Source organism: Harmonia axyridis, chromosome 5 (assembly GCF_914767665.1).
Source record: "Harmonia axyridis chromosome 5, icHarAxyr1.1, whole genome shotgun sequence".
In the NCBI taxonomy this organism is placed as follows: domain Eukaryota; kingdom Metazoa; phylum Arthropoda; class Insecta; order Coleoptera; family Coccinellidae; genus Harmonia; species Harmonia axyridis.
In genome coordinates, this window is record NC_059505.1 from 40,883,146 (window position 1) to 40,910,422 (window position 27,277).

Below are 27,277 nucleotides of genomic sequence, written 5' to 3' on the forward strand. Positions count from 1 at the left end.
AATAAATATTCTGCTTATTATAAATTCCACAATTAGGAAAAATATCCAAATATTCAAATTTGCTTATTTAATCGGGAATCACTCAAATAAATTTATTTCATTTAATATAATATACATTTATAACGATATAGTAAAATTGTGGATTTGAAAATATATCACAATCCGACAACGTAATCTAACCATGTTGGGGACATGTGAAAATTCGCATGAAAACCGTCTAGTTCTAAAACCGATCCTTAAATTTCAAAGGCTGAAAATCGGCTTGAAACAGCGATGAAATTGAATATTATGAGATTTAGAGCTCATAATGTGAAATATATTCCACACTGCCCGAACAATAAAACGAAAAAAAAGGATCTCGACCAAAAAAGAAAGAAATACTGTGTCGACGTTACAAATCAGCTAAAGAAGGAGGTAACGCATTAAGATAACAAAATTGTATACCCCCAAGAAAAATCAATTGAAGTGTCTTTTCAAATTTTTGTTCACACATCCTTTTTATGACTTACAGGAGGAAGGAGGGTGTCAAGGTTTTGTTGGAACGCCCTGTACTGCGAATTTCACAGTGGTTTCCCCTCATCCCCATTGGCCTGTCAGGATGTCTTCAACCACCCTGAGGACCTTCCAGGACCCTCCCAAATCACCCTTTCTGGCGAAGTTGCCGAAGAAAAATCCACGTAGAACGCATGCGAGTCCTCTTCGTGGCCGTGGGCCACAAGAAGATCGCAGAAGGCTGTGTATGGACCACACCGCAAGCTGGCACCAAGCGAGCTGCATCCTGTGTCTACGATGAGCCAAGACGGACCGCACTGGTGAGTGACAAGTTCAATTGTGCTCTCGAAAGTTTAGAGTTTTCGAAATGTGAGTGTCTTCTTTGTCGATAGTCTTTATATTTTTATTCTCGCTCTTTTCTCATCGAAAGTTTATTTTTTTATTTTATTTTTTTGTATCTGCGTGTTTTTTTTTTATGTTTGCTAGTTTTTTTTAAGTTGAAAATTTGTTTGATTGTCTTAATCTTTACGTGGCAGATTTTAATATTGAAATTTACGAGATAAATCTATCAAACGTGTAATAAAATTTCAGATATAATGCAAATTAGAATGTGCTAACGATGATAAAATTGAAAAAAACTATATTTATTTTTTTCCGATGTAGGTATTAGCTATTCCCTTGAATTTTTCCGTTTTGACAATGATTTAAGGTTTATATAATCAAAAGTTTTTCGTCTTCAATACGAAATAGTATAGGTACTTTTGTATTTAGTTTAGAGAGACAAGTTTTAAATTTTCGAAATACGTGTTTTTCTATCGATATTTTTCTTGATTTTTTGAGAAACTGTGTTGATTTTTATTGTTGCAGTATTTTATGTTTGTTTTATTATTTGTCTCGCTGTTTTCTTGAGGGCTTTTTTTTTCTTCAAAATTTAAACTGAGACCTTATTTTAAAAACATTAATACATACTTCTGAAGTAATTTTGAGATCAGTTTTGTTAACGCCTTAAAACGAAATCAAAATTAAAAAGTTTAAGTTTCCAAAATAATTTTTTGCGGAATTGTAGTTTCGAAGATACATTAGAGCTTTCAAAATGTTACTATTTTCTTTGTCGAAAATTTTTTAGGCACCTATGATATTTATTTATTCGTAACTTTGAAAATTATTCAAAAATAACATCAGATTCAGTAATTCAGAAAATAACGCAATCTCAGATTGAGAATTCTGTGAATGTTTCGATTCGAAATTCGTATTTTACAAGTCAGCACAATTTTAAATTTTTTCAATAATAGAGATTACACGTCAAAAATATTGTGAAAATCATCTTCTGGGGTCTACAGCTATCAAGGGATGTATTTTCAGAAAAAAATATTATAGAAAAACTGAAAAAATTTCTAATATTGTATCATACGTGCTAGAATATTTGAAACACCTTGTATACCTATATCCTATTCTCTACAACATTTCTGATATCTGTTGATTATTGGAGTGACTTTTAATTTATTTTTTACGGAAAAAAGTCAAGATAAAAATAATTCAATTTTCGCTAAAATGATATAAGGAACTTGACAGTTTGAGAGATGAGTTGGTTCATTTAGATTATCCTTTTCAGCAATCAGAATTGTAGATTCTGTTCTGTTCTTGATTTGTCGTCAGAATAATCTGCATTCAATCAGTCTACCTGAAAATTTTTTTATCGCAGTTTATTTGGAGAAAAAAATCTCTAATTCCAATAAGATTCATATAATTATTCATATAAAGAGTTCTCATGACAAGCAAGAGATTATTGTTTTGTAATTCATTATGGAACAGAAAAATGTCATCAAATAAGTTTATTCATTGATTTAATATGATTTTTTCACATATCATTATGAAAAATAATTTTTCGCGAAGAAGCTTATAGGTCATTTTTTTCATCGATGTATTAGTGCATTTTCCAAATTCCATGGTTTGAAATACTTGTTCTATTGTTTGTTCAATATTCATAACAATAAAATATTTTTTCTATCAAAAACTTCGATGGAAATGGAGAGTATTCTGTGTTCACCATTTGTTGTTTTAATGGAATTTCCTTTTCAACTTAATCTTTACGTAGGTTTAAATTAGGAGAACTAATTCTTACAGTAGTTTAGATTTTATAGAGTGAATCTATGTGGTAATCATCCATTTAAGCGTATTTGACTGAATCTTGGAAATAACTTCGATAAACGCAGTTATTTCCGCAAACTTGGAAAATGTCAACATCTGATATTATTTCATAATTATGAGTTTTGATTTAGTGTTTAGTTTTGTTTGGAATGACTTGGACTATAACATATCAAAAATTCAGCCAATTTGACAATGGGCCACTTTCCCTAAAAAATTTAAGGTATCCCTATGTTAAACTTGCAGAATTCCTTTAATTTGACATCGCTATCTGTTGGAATAAATTCATTATTGATATGCTATTGATTATTTCAGTTACTTTATGTAACATTGACAATAGTTATTTTGATGTCAATTAAATTGTTAGAATAAAATATTGCGTTCAATTCATCACTCTTTTAACTGCGTACTAATATAATAACTACAGGTTAAGGGCCCAGTACGTTTCCACTGCGAACTAATACGGGGTGATTCACCGGAATGGCCTATTAGACGTTTATGGAAAACTAATCATAATTTTGAGCTGAAAATTTGCATATTGGGGTTTGAGACAATGAATTTTCTTCCTAAATATTTTCAGATCTCTACAACAGACTACTACTTTCTTATTTCAAATGGCACACCTAGTATATCATTGCATCATTAGATAGCTTTTTTGATGAAAATTTCAGCAATGTGCCATAGCTTGGGTAAAAACTCAAAGGTTTATAAGTTAATGGGATTTATATGAAAAAAATGTTGGCAACGAAGACATTTTTTTTTTGATATTTTTGCAGAAAAAGTTTCTTTCGAAAAAACCTTTTTCATTTTCGATTCTTCAAATACGTTGTATTATAAGACTGTTTGTGGTTTGGACTACAAATAAACAGCGTGTTTATCAGAATATCATGAACTTGGATAACTCAAATTCATCAAAACTCAAAATGTTCAAATTAGAACCTATATTTTTTATTATTTCAGTCGATTCTACCTACAAAAATAGTGAGGTTTACCTTAGAAAACCCTATACCTAAAATGAATACTTCAAGAGTTATCGAGGAAGAACTTTAAATAAGGAAAAACCGCAATTTCTGAGTGGAGTAGTCTGTGACTTCCGGAAAACACAGAAAAAAACTAAAATCCGATGTTTCCATAACTAAATTTGACGTTTCATGAATTGTAATGAATTATTCGTAATTGAAAATTGTATATTGGTTGATACATTTCTCAACAAAAATTATTCATAATTCTTTGAATTTCGAATTTAGTTATCCAAACATCGAATTTTATTTTCTTTCTGAGTTTTCCGGAAGTCGCAGACTACTTCACACTGTTGAAATAGCGGTTTTTCCTCATTTAAATGTAGGTTCTAATTTGAAAATCTAGAGTTTTGATGAATTTGAGTTGTGCAAGTTCATGATCTTCTTATAAACACCCTGTACATTTTTGGTCCAAACCGCAAACAATCTCATAAATCTACGTATTTGCAGAATCGAAAAAGAAAAAAATGTTTTCGAAAAAAGCTTGTTCTGACGAAATATTCTTGAAGAATGTGAGTCCTCATCGCCACCATTTTTTTATAAGAATCATATTAACTCATGAACCGTTGAATTTCTGCCAAGGCATGCCATATTGCTAAAATTGTCAACAAAAAAGCTATCTAATGATGCAATAATATACTGAGTGTGCCATTTGAAATAAGAAAGTAGTAGTCTGTTTCCGATATAACCGGAAGTTGCAGAGAGCCGAGAATTTTTCAGAAAGAAAGATCATTGTCTCTAACCCCAACATGCAAACTTTCCGCTCAAAATTATGATTAGTTTTCCAGAAACGTCTAATAGACCATCCCGGTGAATCACCCTGTACAGGGTGGGCAAATAAGCGAGGTAAGCGGCTACATCTCAGGATCCACTCATCGTAGAGACTTGCGGTAAAATTTTTTACCACTAAAGTGTACAAGAAAACACACTGGAAATTGTTTTGAAGTTCATACCTCTACCGCTAGGGGGCGTAATAGCTACCGTCGAGTAGAAAAATGATTTTTACTCGAAAATGTTTCATATGAAGTTAAAGAAAAAATATCATCACTGTAATCCTTGGAAAATTCTCTGTCTTTTTGAATTGTCACTTTCGATTTTACGACATGTAATAAGGGTAGGTGAAAGGGATTTTCTTGACAGAAACAGAAATTCCATCAAATATGCATAAAAAAAAAACCTGAAGGTCGTAAAGCGATAGTTTAAGGCGTTCTGAAGTTATGGCCGAAAGAAGATATTCTTCAACTGATGCACTGCAAAAAACCGAATTGTGTCTTTGAGTTCTGATAGAAACAGAATTTTTCAAGGATTACAGCGATGATATTTTTTCTTCAACTTCATATGGAACATTTTCGAGTAAAATTCATTTTTCTACTCGACGGTAGCTATTACGCCCCCAAGCGGTAGAGGTATGTACTTCAAAACAATTCCAAGTGTGTTTTCTTGTACACTGTAGTGTTAGTGTAGTCTCTACGATGAGGGGATCCTGAGATATAGCCGCTTACCTCGCTTATTTGCCCACCCTGTACAACTACACTATCCAGATGAGAGACAATCTGCCATATTCCAATCGCTGAAATCTCCCCGATTGAATCGTCTATTTTTAACAACCACAGGACGTCAACAGAGAGGCTCGATCGTTTAACGTTCCCAAATGAAAACGTAAAACGATTTGTTCGAAATACCTGTCATTCGGTAATGAAACATCCAATCGACATTCATGCTAAAACTCCACAAGTGGACTCATTATCCCAGCCTAGCGGACGAACAAAGCCACCTGTCATCTGTCATCGACACATGTCCAGCGATGAGCAGGACAAAGCTGTTGATCGCCAACCAATGGACAGGGTCGATTGACCGAGTGGTCTCTAAATAAATTAATCATTTTCTGTACGTTTTGTTATGATTCTGGCGATGCAACGCAGATTTTCGATCTGGTAGATACCCAGATAGCTCCACAAGCTTGTCCTATGGACGTTCGATTGGTAAAGGGTGTTTTTTTTAGAGCTATAGAACTTTAAATTGCAATAAAACAACGATGGATTATTCGATTGACATGAATTTTATTTATCCGCAAGATATTCTTGTGACATTACATTTTAAATATGATTTCTGGCATATGACCGCCACGGCTGGCTCGGATGTAGTCCAATCTGGACGTCCAATTTTCGATGACTTTTTCCAACATTTGTGGCCGTATATCGGCAATAACACGGCGAATGTTGTCTTCCAAATGGTCAAGGGTTTGTGGCTTATCCGCATAGACCAATGACTTTACATAGCCCCACAGAAAGTAGTCTAGCGGTGTTTAATCACAAGATCTTGAAGGCCAATTCACAGGTCCAAAACGTGAAATTAGGCGGTCACCAAACGTGTATTTCAATAAATCGATTGTGGCACGAGCTGTGTGACATGTTGCGCCGTCTTGTTGGAACCACAGCTCCTGGACATCATAGTTGTTCAATTCAGGAATGAAAAAGTTAGTAATCATGGCTCTATACCGATCACCATTGACTGTAATGTTCTGGCCATCATCGTTTTTGAAGAAGTACGGACCAATGATTCCACCAGCCCATAAAGCGCACCAAACAGTCAGTTTTTCTGGATGTAACGGTGTTTCGACATACACTTGAGGATTAGCTTCACTCCAAATGCGGCAGTTTTGTTTGTTGACGTAGCCATTCAACCAGAAGTGCGCTTCATCGCTAAACAAAATAAAATGGACGTAATGCGCGATACGTATTCCGCACAGAACCATTATTTTCGAAATAAAATTGCACTATTTGCAAGCGTTGTTAAGGCATGAGTCTATTCATGATGAATTGCCAAACCAAACTGAGAATAAATCACTTGACAGCTGTTAAATCGGTCGCTATCTTGAACAGTAATGCCAACTTAAAGTTATATACCTCGAAAAAAAACAGCCGTTATTTATTTCGACTGCTACTTTCCATCTATTGCCTCTTTCAAAAGCAAAGACGAATCTTTTCACAGAAAAAATATTGAAAACTTGAAGGATTGTTGAAGTACCTACATGTATCCCTCTTGAAGGTGACTATGTTGATGAATAAAGTCGAATTTTCAAGAAGAAAATGTGTATTTACTCTAATGTAACATCATATTTGGAGTGAATTTTCACCCAATATGTAAACTCTGCATATGTCCTTGAACGTTTTTTGTCAAACGGGTCCGATTATATTAATGGACATATAAAAGTGAGTGAAAAATAGGACAAAGAATCATAAATGTTCAGAAGCGATCACCCTTATGAGACTATTAATCTTAATGCAGGAAATTATGATTCATGAAAATTTTCAATACATATTACTGCCTATAATAACTTTTTATTACATGATTTTTGGTAGTCTCGCATATGCTGAATACACAAAAATCAGCATTTATCGATCGACGTCTTGGAGGCTTGTTGAAAAAGGATATCCTTAAAAAACATCTTTCACATACAGTATTTTGCACCAATAATGACATAATAAAGAAGTTACTAGGTACTTCGGTTACTTACTGGATTTTCCATGTCGTGGTGTGGAATTCAAAGCCTTATTTCAATGACATATGCCATCCAATGCGTCATATGTAAAATGCATAGAATCTCTGGTGGGTGTACTGATTCGATTTTGTTTCAGACTTTTTGAGATATCCACCTGTTGCTTTGGTGTTCTGCTTCACCAGAGTTCTGTAAGGTGGCGCTTTTCAGAAATTTTCGTATTCCCGCTATCTGCCTGGCGCCCTTTAAAAATGAAATACTGATTTTAGACTTTACAAACTTTCACAATACATTACAATTCAGTCCCTATCGAATTTTTAATGAAATGAATGGAATATAATGACAGATTATAGAAGATTGTTACGAGCATAGAATATAAAATTATTGTTCTATACTCAAAGGTCACAAGAGCCGAGAATCGAGAGAAATGTCAAATATAAACGATGTATGCGCCATCTGAAACAGACGCGATCCCTCGAAATCAAGTAGGTATAAATCTGAAAAATCTCCCGTTTTGTCTTAAAGTTTTACAGCTATAAGTAGACGCACCAAGTTTTCTATGCATCTTAATACGCTCTATTAGTGATGACGTCACACACCGCCATTTTAGTTCTCCTGTTAGTGTTCGGAATCCAAACAAACAAATTGTCATTCAAATTAGTACGTTGTCGTTGAAGAAATTGGCTTATTTTGATAAATAAGATTATTTAAGGAACGATTTTACTATTAATTGATAGACAGAACGGTTTTTTACAAAATCTGGGGAATGATACAGGATTCAAACTTACTGGTATTAACCTCGTTCCTTCTGTCTATCAATTAATACTGAAATCGTTCCTCCAATACTCTTATTTATGAAAATAAGCCAATTCCTTCAACGACACCGTACTAATTTGAATGACAATTATTTGTTTGGATTCCGAACACTGACAGGAGAACTAAAATGGCGCTGTGTGACGTCATCACTAATAGAGCGTATTGTCAATTAACTAATATTTAGTTCTGTGTTCTTGTTTTTCACCATCGATTCATTCTTCTTCTTTTCCAGCATAGACGGCACATTAGACCTGTCGCCGTCCACGTATGTCTAAGGAAACTTTGAGCCCTAGGGCCCCACAGCCTCCTGCTGTGACCGATGACCGGGAAACCTGGGGCAAGAAGGTCGACTTCCTCTTGTCTGTCATCGGTTTCGCAGTGGATTTAGCCAACGTGTGGAGGTTTCCCTATCTTTGTTACAAAAATGGAGGGGGTGAGTTGTAAATTACTTTTGGATACATCTATACTAGGGAATGCAATCCAACAAATGCGGGATCCCTCTGAAATTCTGCGGGATCAAAATTACGGGATTTACTTATGCTGATGAGGATAAAGCGCATACATTATTCAAAAATTATAAGTAAAAATCTAAAATTTTCGAAAAAAAAATGGTTGAAATTACCGGACGTAAGCTACGCCTTGAAACCTCACTATGTATCAGAACAGAATTCGATGTTCAAAAAACGTTTTTATTTGAGGGGTCTATGACGAATAATTTAGGAGATAATTGATAAAAAAATAAAAAATACTTTAGCGAAGGCCAAAAAATACGGAACCACAGGAACCACAGTTGACGCAAGTGTTGAATCTATAGGTCCCTTTAGATCTTTGATCTTTCGAAAATATTCATCCACTATCAGTTATACTTGGACGTACGATTCATGTTTGCTATAGCTCAATCTTTGTGCTGTCTGCTGTTAATAGACCTGAATCTTAGACCCCTCTTTGAGCCACTGAACCTGCAGGATATTCCCAGGAAATTGAATAAATCAGAGTTCAGTGACGGGGCTTCCCAAATTTCCGAATCGGATTTCAGACGACATTTCAGCATCCTTGAAGACAGTCTTGGACCACTGCGCTTGAAGGGTCTAAACACTCTAAACTATGCTTATTTCGCATGTTGATGGTTCATCAAGACATAAATTTTCCTTAGAAAAATTGCAGTCAAAGAGTTGAAATTTTTAAGAAGACTTCAAAATTAAAATTTTCGCATTATTATGTCACTTTGAAGTACAATTAATCAAAAACTACATTAGAAACTGTGAATTATTGATTCAAAATTTTCTTTAGAGACTAATAATAATATAAACATTATTTAAAAATATTTCATTGCAAATATTACTTTGAAACTTAACATTCCTAGTATAGCAATCTAATTGAGGTTATAATTCAATGTTGTTACACACACTTTAAGTTTTCGGTAAAATTTTATCAGGAAAGTGAATCTGATCACACTCTCAGAATAACTGAACTATGTTCCAAAAAAAAGGTGTCATTTAGCTACTAAAAAAAACGAGCATATTTTGAGAGAAATCAATGGATGTTTATTTCATTGTGAAGAAGAATGGTATGCCATTAACGATGGAAAAAGATATCAGCCAAATAGCCATCATGGCTACGGTTGCAGCACCATATCCTATTCTTAAAATTTTTCATGACCAATTTGCACATTTGCGGCTGTATGTCCTCGATAATTTCACGAATTCCATCTTCAAGATCTTCAATCGATTGTGGAGCATTGGTATATACCTTATCTTTCACGTCGCCTCGATGAAAAAGTCTAAAGATGTTAAATCACAAGATCTCGGTGGCCAATTGTGATCCCTCTTCGAGGAATAAGACGATCAGGAAACTTTTCTTGCAAAATTGTGATTGTTTTGTTGCTTGTGTGGCCGTCTTGTTGATAATAAAGGTCGTCCACATAAATATCGTCCAATTTCTGTCAAAAAATCATTAATCATAGCTCGGTAGCGCGATTCATTCACCGTAACAGTTGCACCAGACTGATTTTCGAATAAGAAGATTTTTCGATGAAAATCTATGTAATTTCGATATATTTCAAGTACCCAATCAGCGAAGATATGACGTTGCTCATGATCATAGAATAATAAACATAGATAGTTTATATGTCCCCAACATGGTTAGATTACGTTGTCGGATTGCGATATACATATTTTCAAATCCACAATTTCACTATATGGTTATGAATGTATATTATATTGATTGAAATATATTTATTTCAGTGATTCCCGATTAAATATGCAAATTTGAATATTTGGAATCCGATATTTTTCCTAATTGTCGAATTTATAATAAGCAGAATATTCATTATTTTCTGTATCTACCTGCTGAAATCCAAGGTTTGGCAACTTTTGCTCTCCTAGTGTCATCGGTTGTTTCACGTTCGTTTAGCGCGCTTGAAGTTTGTTTCCTACATTTCTGATATATTTAGGTATTTATTTCGATATAATTTGAGTTAATATGAAACGTTGAATCACTATTAGAAGTGCGTTCTTTGTAGAGAAACATTGAATGAAATATCGTATCACTGATATGTTTTCATTTCCGCGCGCTTCATGTCAAATTTGATAGTTCATGTTGGGGACAAAATTTGCTTACTGAAAATGACATATGCCCCCTCTATCTGTATTTATTACTCTGAGCTCGTTCTTGTCTTAACAGAACTTTAAAAGTATTACGACCCAGCAAGTCTTTATGCAAAATAATACTTCAAGTCCAGAGCTGTCAAAGATGCTTTGAAAATGTATTTCATACCTACTTCAAAGTTACTTACTACCTGCCTAAGTTACTCTAAAAAACGCAACTAAAGTCTAAAATACTTTTTTCTGACCATTCCGTTTGCAACCCAATAAAAACGAGAATTTCTCACTCCAAACCACAATATTTCATCGAACAGACGATCTTCACCGATCCGTCCGGCAAATCCGCCCGCAAATCTCGCGGTGCACACCCCCCTTTACACAACCCAAATTAAAAAAAAAAAGTCTTTCCATCCAATATAATCGAATATTGTCTCAGATAATACAGCCGAAGATAATTCACTGATCTCTTGCCTTGGTTACACCGCTGCTACCCCGTGATTCCATTAGGGAACGCTAAAACGGCAATCGGCCAGGATCAAAGAGGGCGGTAGCGATCCGAGCACTCAGGCCGGCACACCGATCCGGTCTCGAAGGACCAACTCGAAATCGGATGAAGATTTCGCGAAATATTAAATGAAATTGGCGCGGGCAATTAGTGCGCGCCCGATTCGGAGAAATTCTTCGCCATAGAGACACTTCGGTCGAGGTTCTTCCTGTTCTTTGTGATTTTCGGGCCGGCAGAAAGGGAGTATCGGAAAAGACTTTGGTCTATTAATTTCGCGTTCTTTAACAATTGTGAAAACGAGATTTTTATCGGTTTTTGCCTCTGGTACATTTGGGAATCTTACTATTTTTATACAGGGTGGTCTAGATTTTAGTTCAATAACTTTGCAGTCGGATAGAACACCTCTTTTCATGAAAAAAAAAGTCCTAACCGTCTTCGTTTCAGAGATGTTGAAGTTTGAGAAAAAAAGTCAGATTTTACTTATAACTCTCCGTATTATTACATTAATTGTTTTAATTTTTAGGTATTGAAGTCTAGATAATGTACGGTCTGTTGAATATTTTTCATGAAAGGTACCATTTTCGAAATAATCGTGTACAAACCGAACACTTTTCACGGAAATCTACAAAAATTATTAGGTATCCAACTTTGCTTCCGCCGTTTTGCATTAGATGACTGTAGTGGTGAGTGGTAGTCGAAATAAAAAGATCGTAGATGCCATACAATGAGCTCAGGTATTTGTAAACATAACGCCATCGAAATATTAGTAGTTTTGTGTCTGCATCATAAAGTTATTCTCGATTAAACATGTCAGTTTACGAGCCAACTTCTCGTCATTTGCGGGAGGTTTTAATTTTCTACTTTAATATGAAGAAATCTGCGGCTGAGGCTCATCGAATGCTCTCAAATACCTATGGTGAGGCCGCTATTAGTGAAAGAACGTGCCGAGAGTGGTTTCAACGCTTCAAGAACGGTGATTTCGACGTTGAAGACCAGCATGGCGGTGGAAGAGAGAAAGTATTCGAAAATGCCAATAATTGGCAGGATCATTAGAAATGACGAAACAAGCCATTTCAAAACGCCTGGAAGTCATTGAAATAATTCAGGAACAAGGGAATTGGGTGCCGTACGAGTTGAAGCCTAGAGTTGTTGAACGGCGTTGTTTGCTTGTGAATAGCTGCTTACAAGGCAAATACGGAAGGATTTTCTGCATCGTATTGTGACTGGATACGAAAAATGGGTTCATTACCATCTTCTCAAGCTCAGAAAAGCATGGGGATATTCCGTTCATGCTTTCTCGTCGACGGCCAAACCGAATATTCACGGTTCCAAGGTCATACGCAGTATTTGGTGGGACCAGCTAGGCGTAGTGTATTATGAGTTGTTAAAACCGACTGAAACAATCACAGGCGATCGTCATCGAAAGCAATTAAAGCGTTTGAGCCGAGCATTGAAAAACAAACGGCCGCTATAGAACGAGAGACATAAAAAAAAATGGACAATTTATTGGTGTAATGTGCAGCAGTAGCTCGGTACCTTTTGTTTCCACTACGATGGGCTAAACTTCATGAACAAAATAATCCACTACCAAAATTTCCAATAAAAATATTTCTCATAGCACCCCTTTGAAATGTTCGTAGGATGTTTTTAATGTAAACGTTAAAATCATTCTTCAGCAATATTTTACTGAAAAAATTAACCAAAAAGGTGTAAAATTGTACCAACCGTAAGTCAAAACTATTGAAATGGGCAAAAATTCATTATTTTCAACAAAAAAAAATATCTCGAAAACGGTAAGACTTTTATAATGGGAATTTTGTCATAGCAGGTGGGTTATCCTTTGATCTACATTCTCCCTCGGTTTGGCGTGGTCTTTACGGGACATCCTGTATAAGAGCAAAATTAATATTTTCAACATACAAAGTTGTACAAAGGTATAAGTGGTTCCAAGGGCGTATTTGACGCAATAATAAACGATCACTCAAAAACTCCTGACTTCACGTCACTTTATTTAACACTATAATTATTATTATTTTTTACTTTTTAATTATATCTGCTATAATAGCTGTTTTTTTTAGATTTCTTTCAAAAGAATGTTCCTTCTCTTTCCATCAATTTACCTATTATGTTTACAAACAAAAACCAACATCTTCGAAGTCCTCGCAGATATCGCGGTTTAGTTTCAGAAGCATTTAATAAACACATCCCTGTTTGACATTTTCTCTTCTCGCCTTTCATCGATACAGCCCCTCTGAGTGGAGTTAATGGTCTCTAAAATTAAATTAACCCCTCGATTGATAGCGCAAGAAACCATCCCACTTTAACCCTTCATCGACAGCTTCAATATCGGGCTATAATTTGTAATTATGTTTCGTTACATCCCAAAGCGATTGACACCTACACGAAGTCAATTTGTGACACTATCTGTATTATTATGAGGAAATCAGTTAAAATTTGATGGAAACGCTTGGAAATCTGCATTTATAGTAAAGGGTTTTTCCAATATGTACGAGGTTTTAGTTTTAATAACTCACCCATCTTACACTTGGTTCACTGTTGACTGTCTTTTTTGATGGTAAGCTGACTCATTGCTAATGAACTTAAAAAAAATGTACATGTTAATACATTTGCGTACAACTTTGCTTCCGCCGTTTTTTTCAGAAATTCGAGGCTTTATTGTAAAAAACTGGTTATACATTTATGATTCAAAGTATTGTCCATCGCTGGCCACTACTTTCTCCCATCTTTCGGGCAGCGTACGAATCCCGCGTTGAAAAAACTGGTCATCTTTTGAAGCGATCCATGAATCAATCCAATTTTTACTTCTCCATAAGACCGGAAGTCCTCGTCAGCCAGGCCGAGTGCCATTGATCGAAACAAGTGATAGTCCGAGGGAGCAACGTCTGGAGAATACAGCGGATGGGCTAGGACTTCCCATTTCAACGTTTCCAATTATGTCTTGACCTCTTTCGCCACATTGAGTCGAGCATTGTCATGCTGTAAAATCACTTTACCATGTCTCTCGTGGTATTGAGACCGTTTGTCTTTCAATGCTCGGCTCAAACGCATTGATTACGTTCGATAACGATCGCCTGTGATTGTTTCAGTCAGTTTTAACAACTCATAATACACTACACTGAGCTGGTCACACCAAATACTGAGCATGACCGTGAATATTCGGTTTGACCGTCGACGTGGAAGCATGGCCAGGATATCCCCATGATTTTCTGCGCTTTGGATTATCGAATTGAACCAATAATCACATCCAGTGACAATGCGTTGCAGAAATCCTTTCCGTCTTTGCCTTGCAAGCAGCTGTTCACAAGCAAACAAACTCTCGGCTCCAACTCGTACGGCACCCAAGTTCCTCTTTACAATGAAATGAATTGATTTCTCTCAAAATAAACTCGTTTTTTTTTATATCATTGAAAAACCTCTAATTGAAAAAACCTTTCAGATCAGTATTTTGTGATTTCAATGTAATCGGAGAAAGTGGACATTCTTGAAAGATTTCAGTGATAATTTATTGAAATCAATGGGATTTAGGTTCTGTGATTGCGGAGGCTGTTAAAAGTCTCGCATATAAATTTTGATACAATACCAAAACTTTAATATATTCTATGGTAGTCAAAGTTTGTGAAACTTTTATTAATACTTTGAATCTTCTTTAACACATGATAATATTTTTTCTTTTTTTTTAGGGGCATTTTTGGTTCCTTACTGCATTATGTTGGTTATCGGTGGTATACCCTTATTTTACATGGAACTGGCACTGGGACAATACAACAGAAAGGGAGCAATAACTTGTTGGGGAAGATTATGTCCTTTGTTTAAAGGTAAGACAAACTTTTATCAAATAAATAATGAGGTAAACACTGACGAAAGTCAGCAGATTTTTCATTAAGAATAGTCTAAAATAATAAAGTTCTCTTCATTTATGACGATAAACACGAAAATTCCCGATAAAAAAAGTCAAAAACTAGGATAAGTTCGGATTTCTAATACTGCATTTGAAATATCGTTTCTCTTTTTCAGTATCGTAATGAGTTTATAACAGTACTAAAAACAGTGCTGTAATGAACTCATTCCGGCATTGTTTTCATATAATCTCGGGGAATATTTTGGGAGTTAGTTGAAGCTCAAATTTTGTTTTGACGTCATTTCATTTAAATTTTAAGTTTGTTTATAACTGTAATTTATTGGAAATAAAGGAATATTATTATTATTATTATTAAAACTCGTTGCAGAAGGCGATTCTAACACTCATGCGTTCGTGTTGGAATAGGAGCCCATTCTGCAACTTGTTTTAGAATATTCGATCTCAAACTTCGTCCAAAATTTCATTAGTTTTCGTCATTTGGTTTCTTTATGATTCCAAAATTATTTATCGCTGTACGATATCGGTTTTCTTTCTTTTAATTTCAGCTTCACACTTCCCATCGCATTTAGACAAAACTAGAGCACCCAATTCCCTGAAACAAGCAAAGACATAAGACGCATTCTTTCCGAACGCTTTCTTTCAAAACTTCGCTAGTCCTTCACGCCGGATAACCCAGGTCCAACATAATTCTTGACGATTGTGGCGCACTCTAGCGGGCTTAATTCTTCCCCCCACTTCCTCATTTTCCACACAACGGTTTGCCACGTGAAATGGAGAGTGAATAAGTCGCGCGATTGTCCTGAGTGCTCCTTGGGACATAATTCCGATATTATAGTAATATAGTGACCATTTTTTATTGCGCCATTACATTTGCTGAATATTGATGTTGGAATCTCCGGCTGAGTGCTCCGCGACGCTGAAAAATGCCCTTTGCGACCACAGTTCCATTTCCCCCCCTCTCTGGCACAATGCATTTCCCAAGACGTTTTCCGTTCCTAGTTTCCGGGGATTAGCGGAAAAGTGGATAATTGAGGAGGAAAAGCCGCTCCTCGAAGGACTTCTTGGATTTTCCGAGATTTGGCGGCGGGAAATCTTCTGAGCTGGCGATGATTTTCGGTAGTGGGGATTTTCATTGGAAAGTTCTCGCTTTGAATTGGGATGTCGTTTAGCTGGAATTTTCGTAATTGTGAGGGAAATGCTCGAGGGTGGAGAGTGGGGGAGTTTGGTCCTGTCCATCCGGTCGTAAACAGTGTAGCTTTGGGAAGAGAAGTCGGAATTTTTGGAGTTGGTTTTAGGACAAAGAGCTGATTAGATTCGTTTGTGGGTGAATTATTTGGAATAGGTTTTAGATATATTAGGCCAATTGAAACGTCCCCGGTCTGATGCACAGACGGCGGTGCTAGTATTAAATCCATATGATTTTTAGTTAGTACCAACCTTCAAACGATACGTGTCATAATTTGACAGCAGTCCGACCATTAGTTTGTGAGATATTGCGTTGTGAGTGTAGCTACTTTTGTTATTTGAAAAAAGATGAAAAAGAGGATTTCGTGTGCTGATAAAATATTGCTTTTTGAAGCAAAATCTTAGCTTGATGAAGAGTTTCTGGGGTCTGCACCAGGAAAATCAATCATTATTGATTGGTATGCCAAGTTTAAACGTGGTGAAATGAGCACCGAAGACGGCGAACGCAGTGGACGCCCAAAAGAGGCTGTCACCGACGAAAAAATCAAAAAAGTTCACAAAATAATTTTGAATTACCGTAATGTGAAGTTGATCGAGATAGCAGACATTGTGAAGATATCATCTGAACGTGTACATCATATCATTCACGAATATTTGTACAGGTGGAAGATGTGTGCAAAATGGGTGCCGTACGAGCTCACAATCGATCAAAAAACGTGTTAATGATTCTGAGAAGTGTTTGAATCTGTTTAAGTGCAATAAACCTGAATTTTTGCGTAGATATGTGACAATGGAAGAAACATGGCTCCATCATTTCACTCCAGAGTCCAATCGGCAGTCAGCTTAGTGGACTGCACACGATGAAACGAATCCAAAGCCAGGAAAAACACAACAGTCAGCTGGCAAGGTTATGGCATAAGTATTCTGGGAAGCGCAAGGTATAATATTCATTGATTACCTCTAAAAGGGCCAGACTATCAACACCGATTATTATATGTATAGCGTTATTGGATCGTTTAAAGAATGAAATCGTTAAAAAACGGCACCATTTGAAGAAAAAAAGGTGCTGTTTCATCATGACAATGCGCCGTGTCACAAATCAATGAAAACAATGGAAAAATTGCATGAATTGGGCTTTGAATTGCTTCTGCATCCACCGTATTCCCCAGATCTGCCCCCCAGCGTCTTTTTCATATTCTCAGACCTCAAAGAATGCTCGCTGAAAAAAAAATTAGCGCCAAAGAAGAAGTAATCGCCTAAAACTGAGGCCTATTTTGAAGCGAAAGACAAATCGTAGTACAAAAATGGTATCGAAAAGTTGGAAGATCGCTATAATCGCTGTATCGCCCTTGAAGGCAACTATGTTGAATAATAAAATCGAATTTTGCCAAAAAAATGTGTTTTACTATGGTAGACCGAGGACGTTTCAATTGGCCTGTTATGGCGATAAAATATTTCTCCTCGATATGTAATTCAAATTCTAGTTACTCATCCATATTGAAACTTTGTGGTTGATTGAAGAATGGAAATATTCGAGTTTATAGAATGTTCTTAGAATAAATTACGTCTTAAAAATTGTGTTTTTTCCCACTGTCTCAAAATTTAGTCTCTAGATATAGTTGAAATATAGATACGATAAATGATGCTATTAACATAAAACTCAAACACTCAGGAACTAAAGATTACTGATGTATTTGTTAAAATAAACTGAACTAGACCGAGTTCAAGTGAATTAGACTAGTCCAGACTAAACTAGACTATTGATAGCCTAAACTCCACTAAACTAGACTAGATTAGTTCAAAATAGACTAGAGTGGTTCAAAATAGACCAACAAATACTACAAAATAGTAGTTGAAAATAGACCAGATTAAAATATAAAATCTACAAAGTAGACATCACTAGACCTAGACTAGACTAAACTAAAGCACACTAAACAAGACTAAATTAGTGTTGTTTTTCACTATAGCAAACTTCATCATAAGCTATTATTTTCAGGTATTGGATATGCTGTCGTACTGATAGCCTTTTACGTTGATTTTTATTACAATGTGATCATCGCTTGGGCTCTAAGATATTTTTTTGCTTCTTTCACAAACCTGTTGCCTTGGACTACGTGTGATAACCCTTGGAATACACCAAACTGCAGGCCTGTGAGTATTCATCAACTACAACAGGATGCTAAAGACGAAATGTATTGTACATTATATACCTTTCAACATTTCTCCTTCTTGGTTCAGTGTATTGTTGTAGACTTCTCCTTTCTGAAACTTATTGACTTTACACATCGATATTCATATATTTTGAAAAATGTTTATCCCAGGAAACCCTTATGTTGCAGTTTGAATTTCCCACGAAATTTTCTAATGATAGTAACAGCACAGATGTCATCATAGAAGCTATTCCAGATTCGAGATTTGCATCAGCAGCTTCAGAATATTTCAAGTAAGTCAAAAGCTTATCAAGTCTATTAAGAACCAAAAGTTAAATCCAAGAATGTAGAAAACTACTCCTTACAAAGTAAACCATAAATAAACCTGAAAAAGATCACAGAATAGAGCAGTATCAGCTTCTGATTGGTCGCGACTGCTGACCAATACTTCAAATCAGTGCAACAAGCTCCAATGGCTATGCGTTTGTCTTTTATGTTGTTACATGTACCTCTCAGTAGCTGATCGGACCATAGAGCGCCGATACTACTCTCTTCCAGCCCATCGACAAATATGAACCATCGAAAATCGCGATTCTCTTCTTCTTCATTTCGATTTTTCAGTCGCGCCATCCTAGAACTTCACCGGAGCGACGGTTTGCACGATCTTGGGGCCATAAAATGGGATATAGCACTGTGTCTTCTGGCCGTTTACGTAATATGTTATTTCTCGCTGTGGAAAGGCATTTCCACGTCCGGAAAAGTGGTTTGGTTCACAGCCTTGTTTCCCTACGCCGTGCTGTTGATCCTGCTAGGCAGAGGGATCACACTTCCTGGATCTGCGGAGGGGATAAAGTATTATCTGAATCCAAATTTCAACGCCATTACATCTGCAGAGGTGAGTTGAAAGATTTTGAGATTTAAAGTTTCTTTTATTAACGAAAATAGATTACAAATTGTCTATGAAATAACATTCGTGCAGTTTCTTGATGAAAATCTTTTACAGGTTTGGGTAGATGCGGCAACACAGGTGTTTTTCTCATTGGGTCCTGGATTTGGTGTTCTTCTAGCCTACGCATCTTACAATAAATACCACAACAATGTTTACAAGTGAGTGTTACATTACATTAATCTTCTTCTAATAGTAGAATATACAAGTATTCAGCTATTATCGTTGTCATATCTGTCATATTATGACAGATTGAATATAACCTAAAAATTGCCTCTTCCAGGGATGCCATCCTCACCAGTGTGATCAACTCAGCAACAAGTTTCGTAGCAGGATTCGTAATTTTTTCCGTTCTGGGCTACATGGCCCATTCGGCAGGGATACCAATACAAGAGGTGGCAACTGAAGGTCCCGGTTTGGTTTTCATAGTCTACCCAGCGGCCATAGCAACCATGCCCGGCAGCATCTTCTGGGCGTTGATATTCTTCATGATGCTGCTCACGTTGGGCTTGGACAGCTCAGTGAGTAGCTCATTTAGTCGAAAATCTTTATACAATTGACCTCTATTCTTTATGCACTTTATATACTCTATATTTATATATTCTATAAACTATACTCTGTACAATATACTTAATAGTCTCTATTCTATAAACTTTGTACTCTAAAGCCTATACTCTATATACTATAAACTCTATATCCACTACTCTATATACTTCATACTCTATAACATATACTCTATATACTATAAACTCTATATACCTACTTTCTACTCTATAACCTAAACTCTATATACCTACTTTATACTCTATAACCTAAACTCTATATACTCTACTCTATATATTCCATATTTTTTTGTATAATTTCGACTAATTCGAGACTTTTTCTTCCAGTTTGGTGGATCGGAAGCAATAATAACAGCACTAAGCGATGAGTTCCCCAAGATAGGAAGACATCGAGAGATCTTCGTGGCTTGCCTCTTCACCCTCTATTTCGTTGTTGGCTTAGCCTCCTGCTCCCAAGGGGGCTTCTACTTCTTCCATCTTTTAGACCGTTATGCAGCCGGTTACTCTATGCTGTTCGCTGTTTTCTTCGAATCCATTGCGGTTTCCTGGATATACGGTAAGAAAAAAAAACGGTCGGTGCTAAATCTGGATAACTTGATGGCCGTTCCTTATTTTTATAGGGACGCAGAGGTTTTGCGATGATATCAAAGATATGATCGGGTTTTCACCTGGTATCTACTGGAGGTTCTGTTGGAAGTTTGCGGCACCACTTTTTCTGCTCTTCATCATATTTTATGGACTTTTGGGTTATGAGCCGCTGACGTATGAAAACTACGTTTATCCAGCGTGGGCCAATGTTCTTGGTTGGATCCTAGCAGGATCGTCTGTTATGATGATACCTCTTGTGGCTATCATCAAGTTTTTGATGACTCCTGGGTCTTTTATGAAGGTGAGAAAAAAATATTGTTAATTTTGGATTTTGGTTTATACAGGGTGAGTCGGGAGGAACGGGCCAAATTCCAGGAGCTTATTGTACACGTGAAAATAATTCAAAAAAACTCATATGTTCTTATACGATTCTGATTTTTTTTCGAGTTCAAGTTAGAATTTTTTCAAGTTTTTCTCTTATAGTATCTACACTTCACAAGATATTCAACTGAAATTTGGCATAAATATTATCATTAATAGTTCACACCATGTGACATGCCGATTTCGATAGCAAATCCACAGGGTGATATTTTCTCTGGAGTTTTTTTGAATTATTTTCACGTGTACAATACGCTCCTGGGGTTTGACCCGTTCCTTCCGACTCATCCTGTATATCATGACACGTGAATAAACATAAAATAAATATGAAAATAAACGATAATAAATATGAAAATAAACAGAAATGAAACCACATATTTTTACACAAAATCGAAAATTTAAATTTCGAAAAAGGCCCTGATAAGAGGTTGAGCGGATTCTTCCATTGAAATTTTGTATTCTGCAAATTCCAAAACGTGAATGGTGACAATTTCAGGAGGTATCAGAAAATTTTTATTTTTGAACAATTCCAGAAGTTTATTATTGGAAAAAATAAACCAAAATGCAAATTTTTCTGTATCGAAAATCGTCCAAGTCCCGGAAGCGTTATGACAAGTACTGCCATCGTGATGGAAGCACAACCTGAGCTCTAGAAAGAACATTTAATTATTTCCAAAATATCAACATAGCACGAGTATTTCCATCGAAAATCTATGCATATAGACTCATAGTTGATTAGTTTTCAATTATATTACATACGATATGTAATTTTTTTTTAAACATGATTTTTGATTCCACAAGTTTCAAAACCCCTATAAATAGGTATGAATCCACATTTGATTATAAAAATAATGTATTTTTTTTAATTTTTGCAACTGCTAGAAAATGAGTCAATTTCTCAAAATTTTCATCAAGAAATTCACCAATTTATAGATATATGTTCCATTCATTCAGAATTTCCAGTTAAATATAATACTTCTGCCACTCTTCTCAACGGTTCCGTAGTGTAGCGGTTATCACGTCTGCTTTACACGCAGAAGGTCCCCGGTTCGATCCCGGGCGGAACCAGTTTTTTTCTCGCACGCTCGTTCAAAAAATGTCTTGTTTTGCGTGTTTTAAAGGTTCGCTCCTTTCACAATATCCAATTTTTTAGAGGATGAAAATTTTGACAACTCCTTGGCGAGATTCCCAAGCTACCACTCAGATCAACGGTACAGTTCAATCAGAAACCAATCAAGTACGTCTGACAACACCTGAAGCTCCGTATCCCAAACCAGAGGAGGTGTGAGAAAAAAGAATGACCAGATTCCAAGAGTATTACGTATGACTGATAGGTATTTAGGCATTTTGAGTTTTAGATTATCGATGTAGGTGAAAACCAACGAATAATGTAGACTCTAGGTACGTTTTTTTCATTCAATCGAAGAATGTGTACACCTTTTTCGAGAAAGAAAAAACTTAAACTAAGGGACCACAAATAACACAGGAAATACACAGAATAATGTACAAAAGGTATTAATGACCAGACACATTTCTTGAATAAGGTGTGCATAATTCTTCGAACAAAAGTTATTAGCAGCAGACAAAGTAACAATAAGTGGATGTAAATGTACAATGTAAAAATACGTATACATATAGAGAATTTTAGATGAAACACAAGAAACTGAAAGAAGAAGATTTCTTCGTACTTTATGCCTTCGAAGGTACGTAGAAACTTTCAAGAACCATAGAAAATTGTTATTTATAATCATAAGCATAGAATAATGTATTTATCTGTATTCTATGGTTAAAGTACACCTCTATGACTGTACATTTAACCTAGAAGTTAATGTTATAGAAACAATTTTAGAGGGTATCCAAGAGCTTAAATGTGTATCGAACTATTATTAGAACAACTGTATATAAATAAAACAAACAATGGATCAGTAAAGTAGATAATTATCACTTATTATCGTAAGGAAAAACTAGTTCTCTTGAAAAATCAACAACATAGGGCATGTTGAATTTTTCGATAAACTCTTTAAAATACGATTGCCAGTACGTACAGCCATATTTTGAATGAAGATATCGTTCATTATAAGAGTTGATAATCGTATTTTAATTGATGGAAGTGCAAATTTGATTATACACATAAAATATCTAGTCTAGGTTAACAAACTTGTCCCCACAGGTGCTTAATATAATGGTGTAAAATCGTAGATTATACGTAGAATGAGAGCTTATTATATTTACTCGTAAATTAATATTTTACACAAAGGTAATCCGTCTTTATATAAGTAGATGTTAGGTATGTGGACTGGGAGTATTTCGAAATACACAGGAAGTCAGGCAGCCAAGAGACTTCCTGTATAAAAAATAGAAAGGAATTGTATTTAAGGATTGGTATTTTCCTACGCATTTCTGAATGAGTTTGTAGACAGAAGTAGAGGAAAACGATGTAAAATGTCGATTTGATATGATAGGTTACTTGCAACAGCCATTGCAAGTAATTAGAAATATGTTTTGTTTGGTATACTGTTGGCATTAATAAATATTTATTTAAATATTGAGTTTCAATTAAAACACAACTAATTATTCTTTGAAATTGACAGAATTTTGGTTTACTCCTTACTGTCCCCATTCCTGTTAATCCCAAAATCTGAGCAAATACAGAAAAAAAAACAGTAAATTCAGAGAGGTTTTTCAATTCACATTCAAAACGTTTCAGGATGTTGAAATGTATCTTATCAAAAGTTTTTCATTCTCTCAATAATGGACTGGTTTTCATTTTTTTGTTAAGGATGAATTCTAAAAATTTAAGTAAAATGAAACAAAAATGTGGAAGAATCATTGAAATATCTCTAGAAATGAAAAAGTTATGGGACTTTGAAGTTGCGCTTGGAAGAATAATTTCATAGTACGTGTAAGTGTCGTGACGTCACACACCAGACGACTGGTATTCGCAGAGTGCTTACGAATTCATTGGTGTACAATCACTTGTGCCGTTCGTGTCGTGTTTTGTTCGTTACACGATGGCTGAAATAACCTACTATATACATACATATAAATTACTTTTTACTCCTCACATAAATATGTTTTGCCATTGATAGACTTCAACAACCAGTATTCAACTACAAACTGTTTATGAAACGTTTTTTAAATAAATCATCGTTATAAGTTGAACCATGATGAAGCAAACTCAAAAGTAGATACTTACTTGAAAAGTTCAACTCCTTTTATTTCTGCACTGACATAAGATGGATTTGAAGAAAAAAACTCCATCACTGCGAATATATCTATTTTAGGCAAATTGTCACTTTGTCCTTTCACGAAGCCTTCTTCCATTATGGTGACATAAAAACAAAACTCGAGTTAAAGCTACACTGTACACCTACAAACGGCGCGAGAGCCTTGGCGCGGCTAAGTATTTAAACGTAATATTCAATGGATTCGGTCCTTACTTGGCGGAAATTCATTATAAATAAAATAAAACGAAGTAATTTCCACTATAATATAGTGGAAATTACTTCGTTTTATTTTATTTAAACGTAATTTATGGTGTAGCGATCACAGGCAAGAGCCGTGACGTCACAGACCAAAGACGTTCCGCGCTAAAATACGTAAATTTAAATAATCTATTTCTCAGTCATTTATTGATGGATTTTCAAAATTTTTTCACTGATTTATCAGTTTTGCTCTATATTTGAATTCTATCGTGTCAAATATAGTATTATCAACATCACTAAACTAGTCCATTAGCTACAATTTCAGTGAAATAATAATGTTCAAAAAGTAAATTCTCTTCTTTCCTTATTTAAAATAAAAGCGAAATAGTCAACTTACATACATCGATAGTAAATTTCTACAGAGGGATGTGAAGAAAGTTATCGTCATTTCAGCATAGTGTTTCAGGCGGGTGAAGCCGCGGGCAAGTATTAAATATTTGATTAACCCGCCTCTGTCAGCTGGCGCCAAAATCGAAAGCGCAGACCACCAGTCGAAAAACAATAATCAATAACAACTTAACACTTAACCTCATATTTCAGTTCGATTACTTTAATGCGTTCAAAATTAGGCACTATTTAATATTTGACTATTTGAGTAATTTGACGATACTGCTTGCTTTACCGGATTAATCATGACAAATACAAAGGAATTAAGTGAAACTGAGAAGAAAGTCTTCGAGGCGATAGAAAAAAATGATGTTATACTCTTGAAAACACTTTTACCGGAATTGGAAAATCCTAATGTTATGGATGAAAATTCAATGACACCTTTGCAACATGCTGCTTATAAGGGAAATAAGGAAATTGTTCAATTACTTTTAGATCATGTGAGTGAAAAAACACTCTGAATATTCATTCATTTATTGACTTGATTCTTTCAGGGCAGCGACGTAAACCTATGTGAGCATCAACATAATTATACAGCATTGCATTTTGCTGGGCTTTCTGGTAATCCTGCAGTATGCATATCTTTATTACTTGCAGGTGCAAAAGCCCAAGTGACCAACAGTGTGGGTAGAACTCCATGCCAAATGGCAGGATTTGTTGGCAACAATAATTGCGTTGATGCAATCAACCACTTTGTTCCAAGAGAAGATGTTGATTATTATCTTACACACGAGCCCTTGCTACCTCCTATCCTAGCTGGAAAGTTTCATTCTTTCATCATGCAAAGTAGTGTCCATCCTGTAAGAGTTGTTTTCAACCTCCAGAAGTATATAGGGTTGTCCTCACACTTGGAAGAGGTAAAAGCCATTTTAATGGCCATGAGAGACAAGGAGATGAAAAAAGGGCCTGAAGTGAATGAAGTTATGGCGTTCAAATTCCATTATTTGGCTTGCTTAGTAGGAGAAATCATTGCCTTGAAAAAGAAGCAAACTGAAGGTGAAGGAAAAAAGAAGACAATGGATACCGTTGACTTATTCACCAGAAATATGTTGAAGCCTAACAAAGAAGGAGAACTAGAATTCATGGATAATCTGTTGAAAGAGTATATCAAGGATTTCTCTTATCGCGAAAGCATGATATTCAGACAGATGGTGACTAGTCTTACTAACGAATCAGCTACTTCAACTTTAAACGTTATTAAAATTGCTTTGAATGGCAACATGAGTTTCTTCAATTCGAGCCAAGGTTGTGCCACTTGTGGTGAACCAGATAAGAACTATGTCAAAAAATGTGCCAAATGCAAATCTGTTATATATTGTGATAAAAACTGTCAGCGCATGCACTGGCATTGGCATAAGAGAGAATGTGATCGTCTTCAAAATGACGCAACTTTAAGTGAGAAAAATGCTCCTGATGCCTCAGAATTGTCTGCAGAATTACAGAAAGTTCTCATTGATACCAAAAATGAGGGTCAGTAATGGTAAGACTAGTTTTATAAAAATCACTAGACCAATTGATTGAACTGATGACTGAATGGAGTTGCTTTAATAGAACAAAACATGTATGCAGTTTTTATTATATTTCTAGTAAGTTATGCTAAGCTTTTAACTTTTAACCAGTAGATTTTCCCTTTTAATAAGATGTGCTTTTATTGTTGTAACGATAAAAAGATGATAATATTACTCTATTTCTTTTTTTCTAATAATATTGTATATTCAGGAGAAATCAATATGAAGTACAAAAATAATACACTAATACATAATATTGTTGTATGTATATTACTAAAACTCATTTTATTCATCCCACTTATAATACCTTTGATGTTGTAGATAAATTGATGTGAAATTCTTGACATATATTTTAAAAATTTGTTAATTTGTATAGAAAATATTTCTATAGTTCTTATTATTAACCAGTATACATAATGAAAAAATTAACTTTATGGTATATATTTTGTAAAATGGATTTCATATTTGTTGTTCTTTATTTGACGAATATATTAAGTTTGATCTCGATTTGTTTTCCATTTTATGTGGTAATTTAGATGTTAACACAGCCCAATTTCAAAAAAGGTATTATAGTATTGAGTAGGAAATCTATTCCTTTCGAGGTTTCAAATATAATTGTTCTATAATTTTATTCTTTGATTTTTAGCCCTTAAAATTCTTATATTGAATTTCGGAGCTCAGGGAATCATATAGAATTTTAACTTTTCCAAAAAAATATGAGAATTTTCAATTCAGAATCGATAAAAGCATTCCATATGATAGAAACTTTAATTTGGAATATCTATGCCAAATTTAAGTTGAATATCTTGTGAAGGGAAGGTGCTGTGAGGAAAAAATCAAACTTTAGCAACCTGTATTTCAAAAACAAAGCATTTGCGGGCCCATGTTAAACGACTTTTTTCTTAAAATGATCCGAGGAATCTCTTGGAGGGGATGCTAATTACCCCCAGTACCCCCCATTTCTACGCCCTTGGGAAATTTTCGGAAAAATATTATTTTTTTTTTCTATGACAAAAGGAAGTTATAAAGTAGAACAACAAATTTCAATTTCAGGCCTTTAATTGAAAAATTCGGTGGTTCTTCACATAATTATACAAATTTTCGATAACAACAAAATGTGGAACAAAT

The 27,277-nt window shown here is 35.2% G+C and overlaps 2 protein-coding genes and 1 non-coding gene across 8 annotated transcripts; all 3 read left to right on the forward strand.

The window, feature by feature from the left end:
• Positions 1-503: 503 nt before the first annotated feature.
• Positions 504-23,312, forward strand: LOC123680300 (sodium-dependent dopamine transporter). Of its 5 annotated transcripts, none has more exons than XM_045618122.1 (11): positions 504-861; positions 8,204-8,404; positions 14,781-14,915; positions 18,141-18,295; positions 18,466-18,587; positions 18,916-19,189; positions 19,298-19,401; positions 19,524-19,761; positions 20,131-20,359; positions 20,424-20,692; positions 21,923-23,312. In XM_045618122.1, exons 2-11 carry the CDS (start codon positions 8,239-8,241, stop codon positions 22,055-22,057), a joined length of 1,827 nt encoding a protein of 608 aa, XP_045474078.1. In that variant the 5' UTR covers positions 504-861; positions 8,204-8,238; the 3' UTR covers positions 22,058-23,312. The 5 variants fall into 5 exon arrangements, with proteins under 5 accessions (XP_045474078.1, XP_045474081.1, XP_045474077.1 ...); XM_045618125.1 differs by having other exon boundaries at positions 8,209-8,404; XM_045618121.1 differs by having other exon boundaries at positions 504-812.
• Trnav-uac lies at positions 21,765-21,837 on the forward strand. Its single transcript has one exon. It is a non-coding gene; the product is annotated as a tRNA-Val (tRNA).
• Positions 23,313-24,797: 1,485 nt separating the features above from the next.
• LOC123680380 (ankyrin repeat and MYND domain-containing protein 2) lies at positions 24,798-26,776 on the forward strand. Of its 2 annotated transcripts, XM_045618260.1 has the most exons (3): positions 24,807-25,081; positions 25,136-25,154; positions 25,239-26,776. In XM_045618260.1, the coding sequence occupies exons 1-3, from the start codon at positions 24,887-24,889 to the stop codon at positions 26,117-26,119; spliced, it is 1,095 nt and encodes a 364-aa protein (XP_045474216.1). In that variant the 5' UTR covers positions 24,807-24,886; the 3' UTR covers positions 26,120-26,776. The 2 variants fall into 2 exon arrangements, with proteins under 2 accessions (XP_045474215.1, XP_045474216.1); XM_045618259.1 differs by having other exon boundaries at positions 24,798-25,081; positions 25,136-26,776.
• Positions 26,777-27,277: the final 501 nt, after the last annotated feature.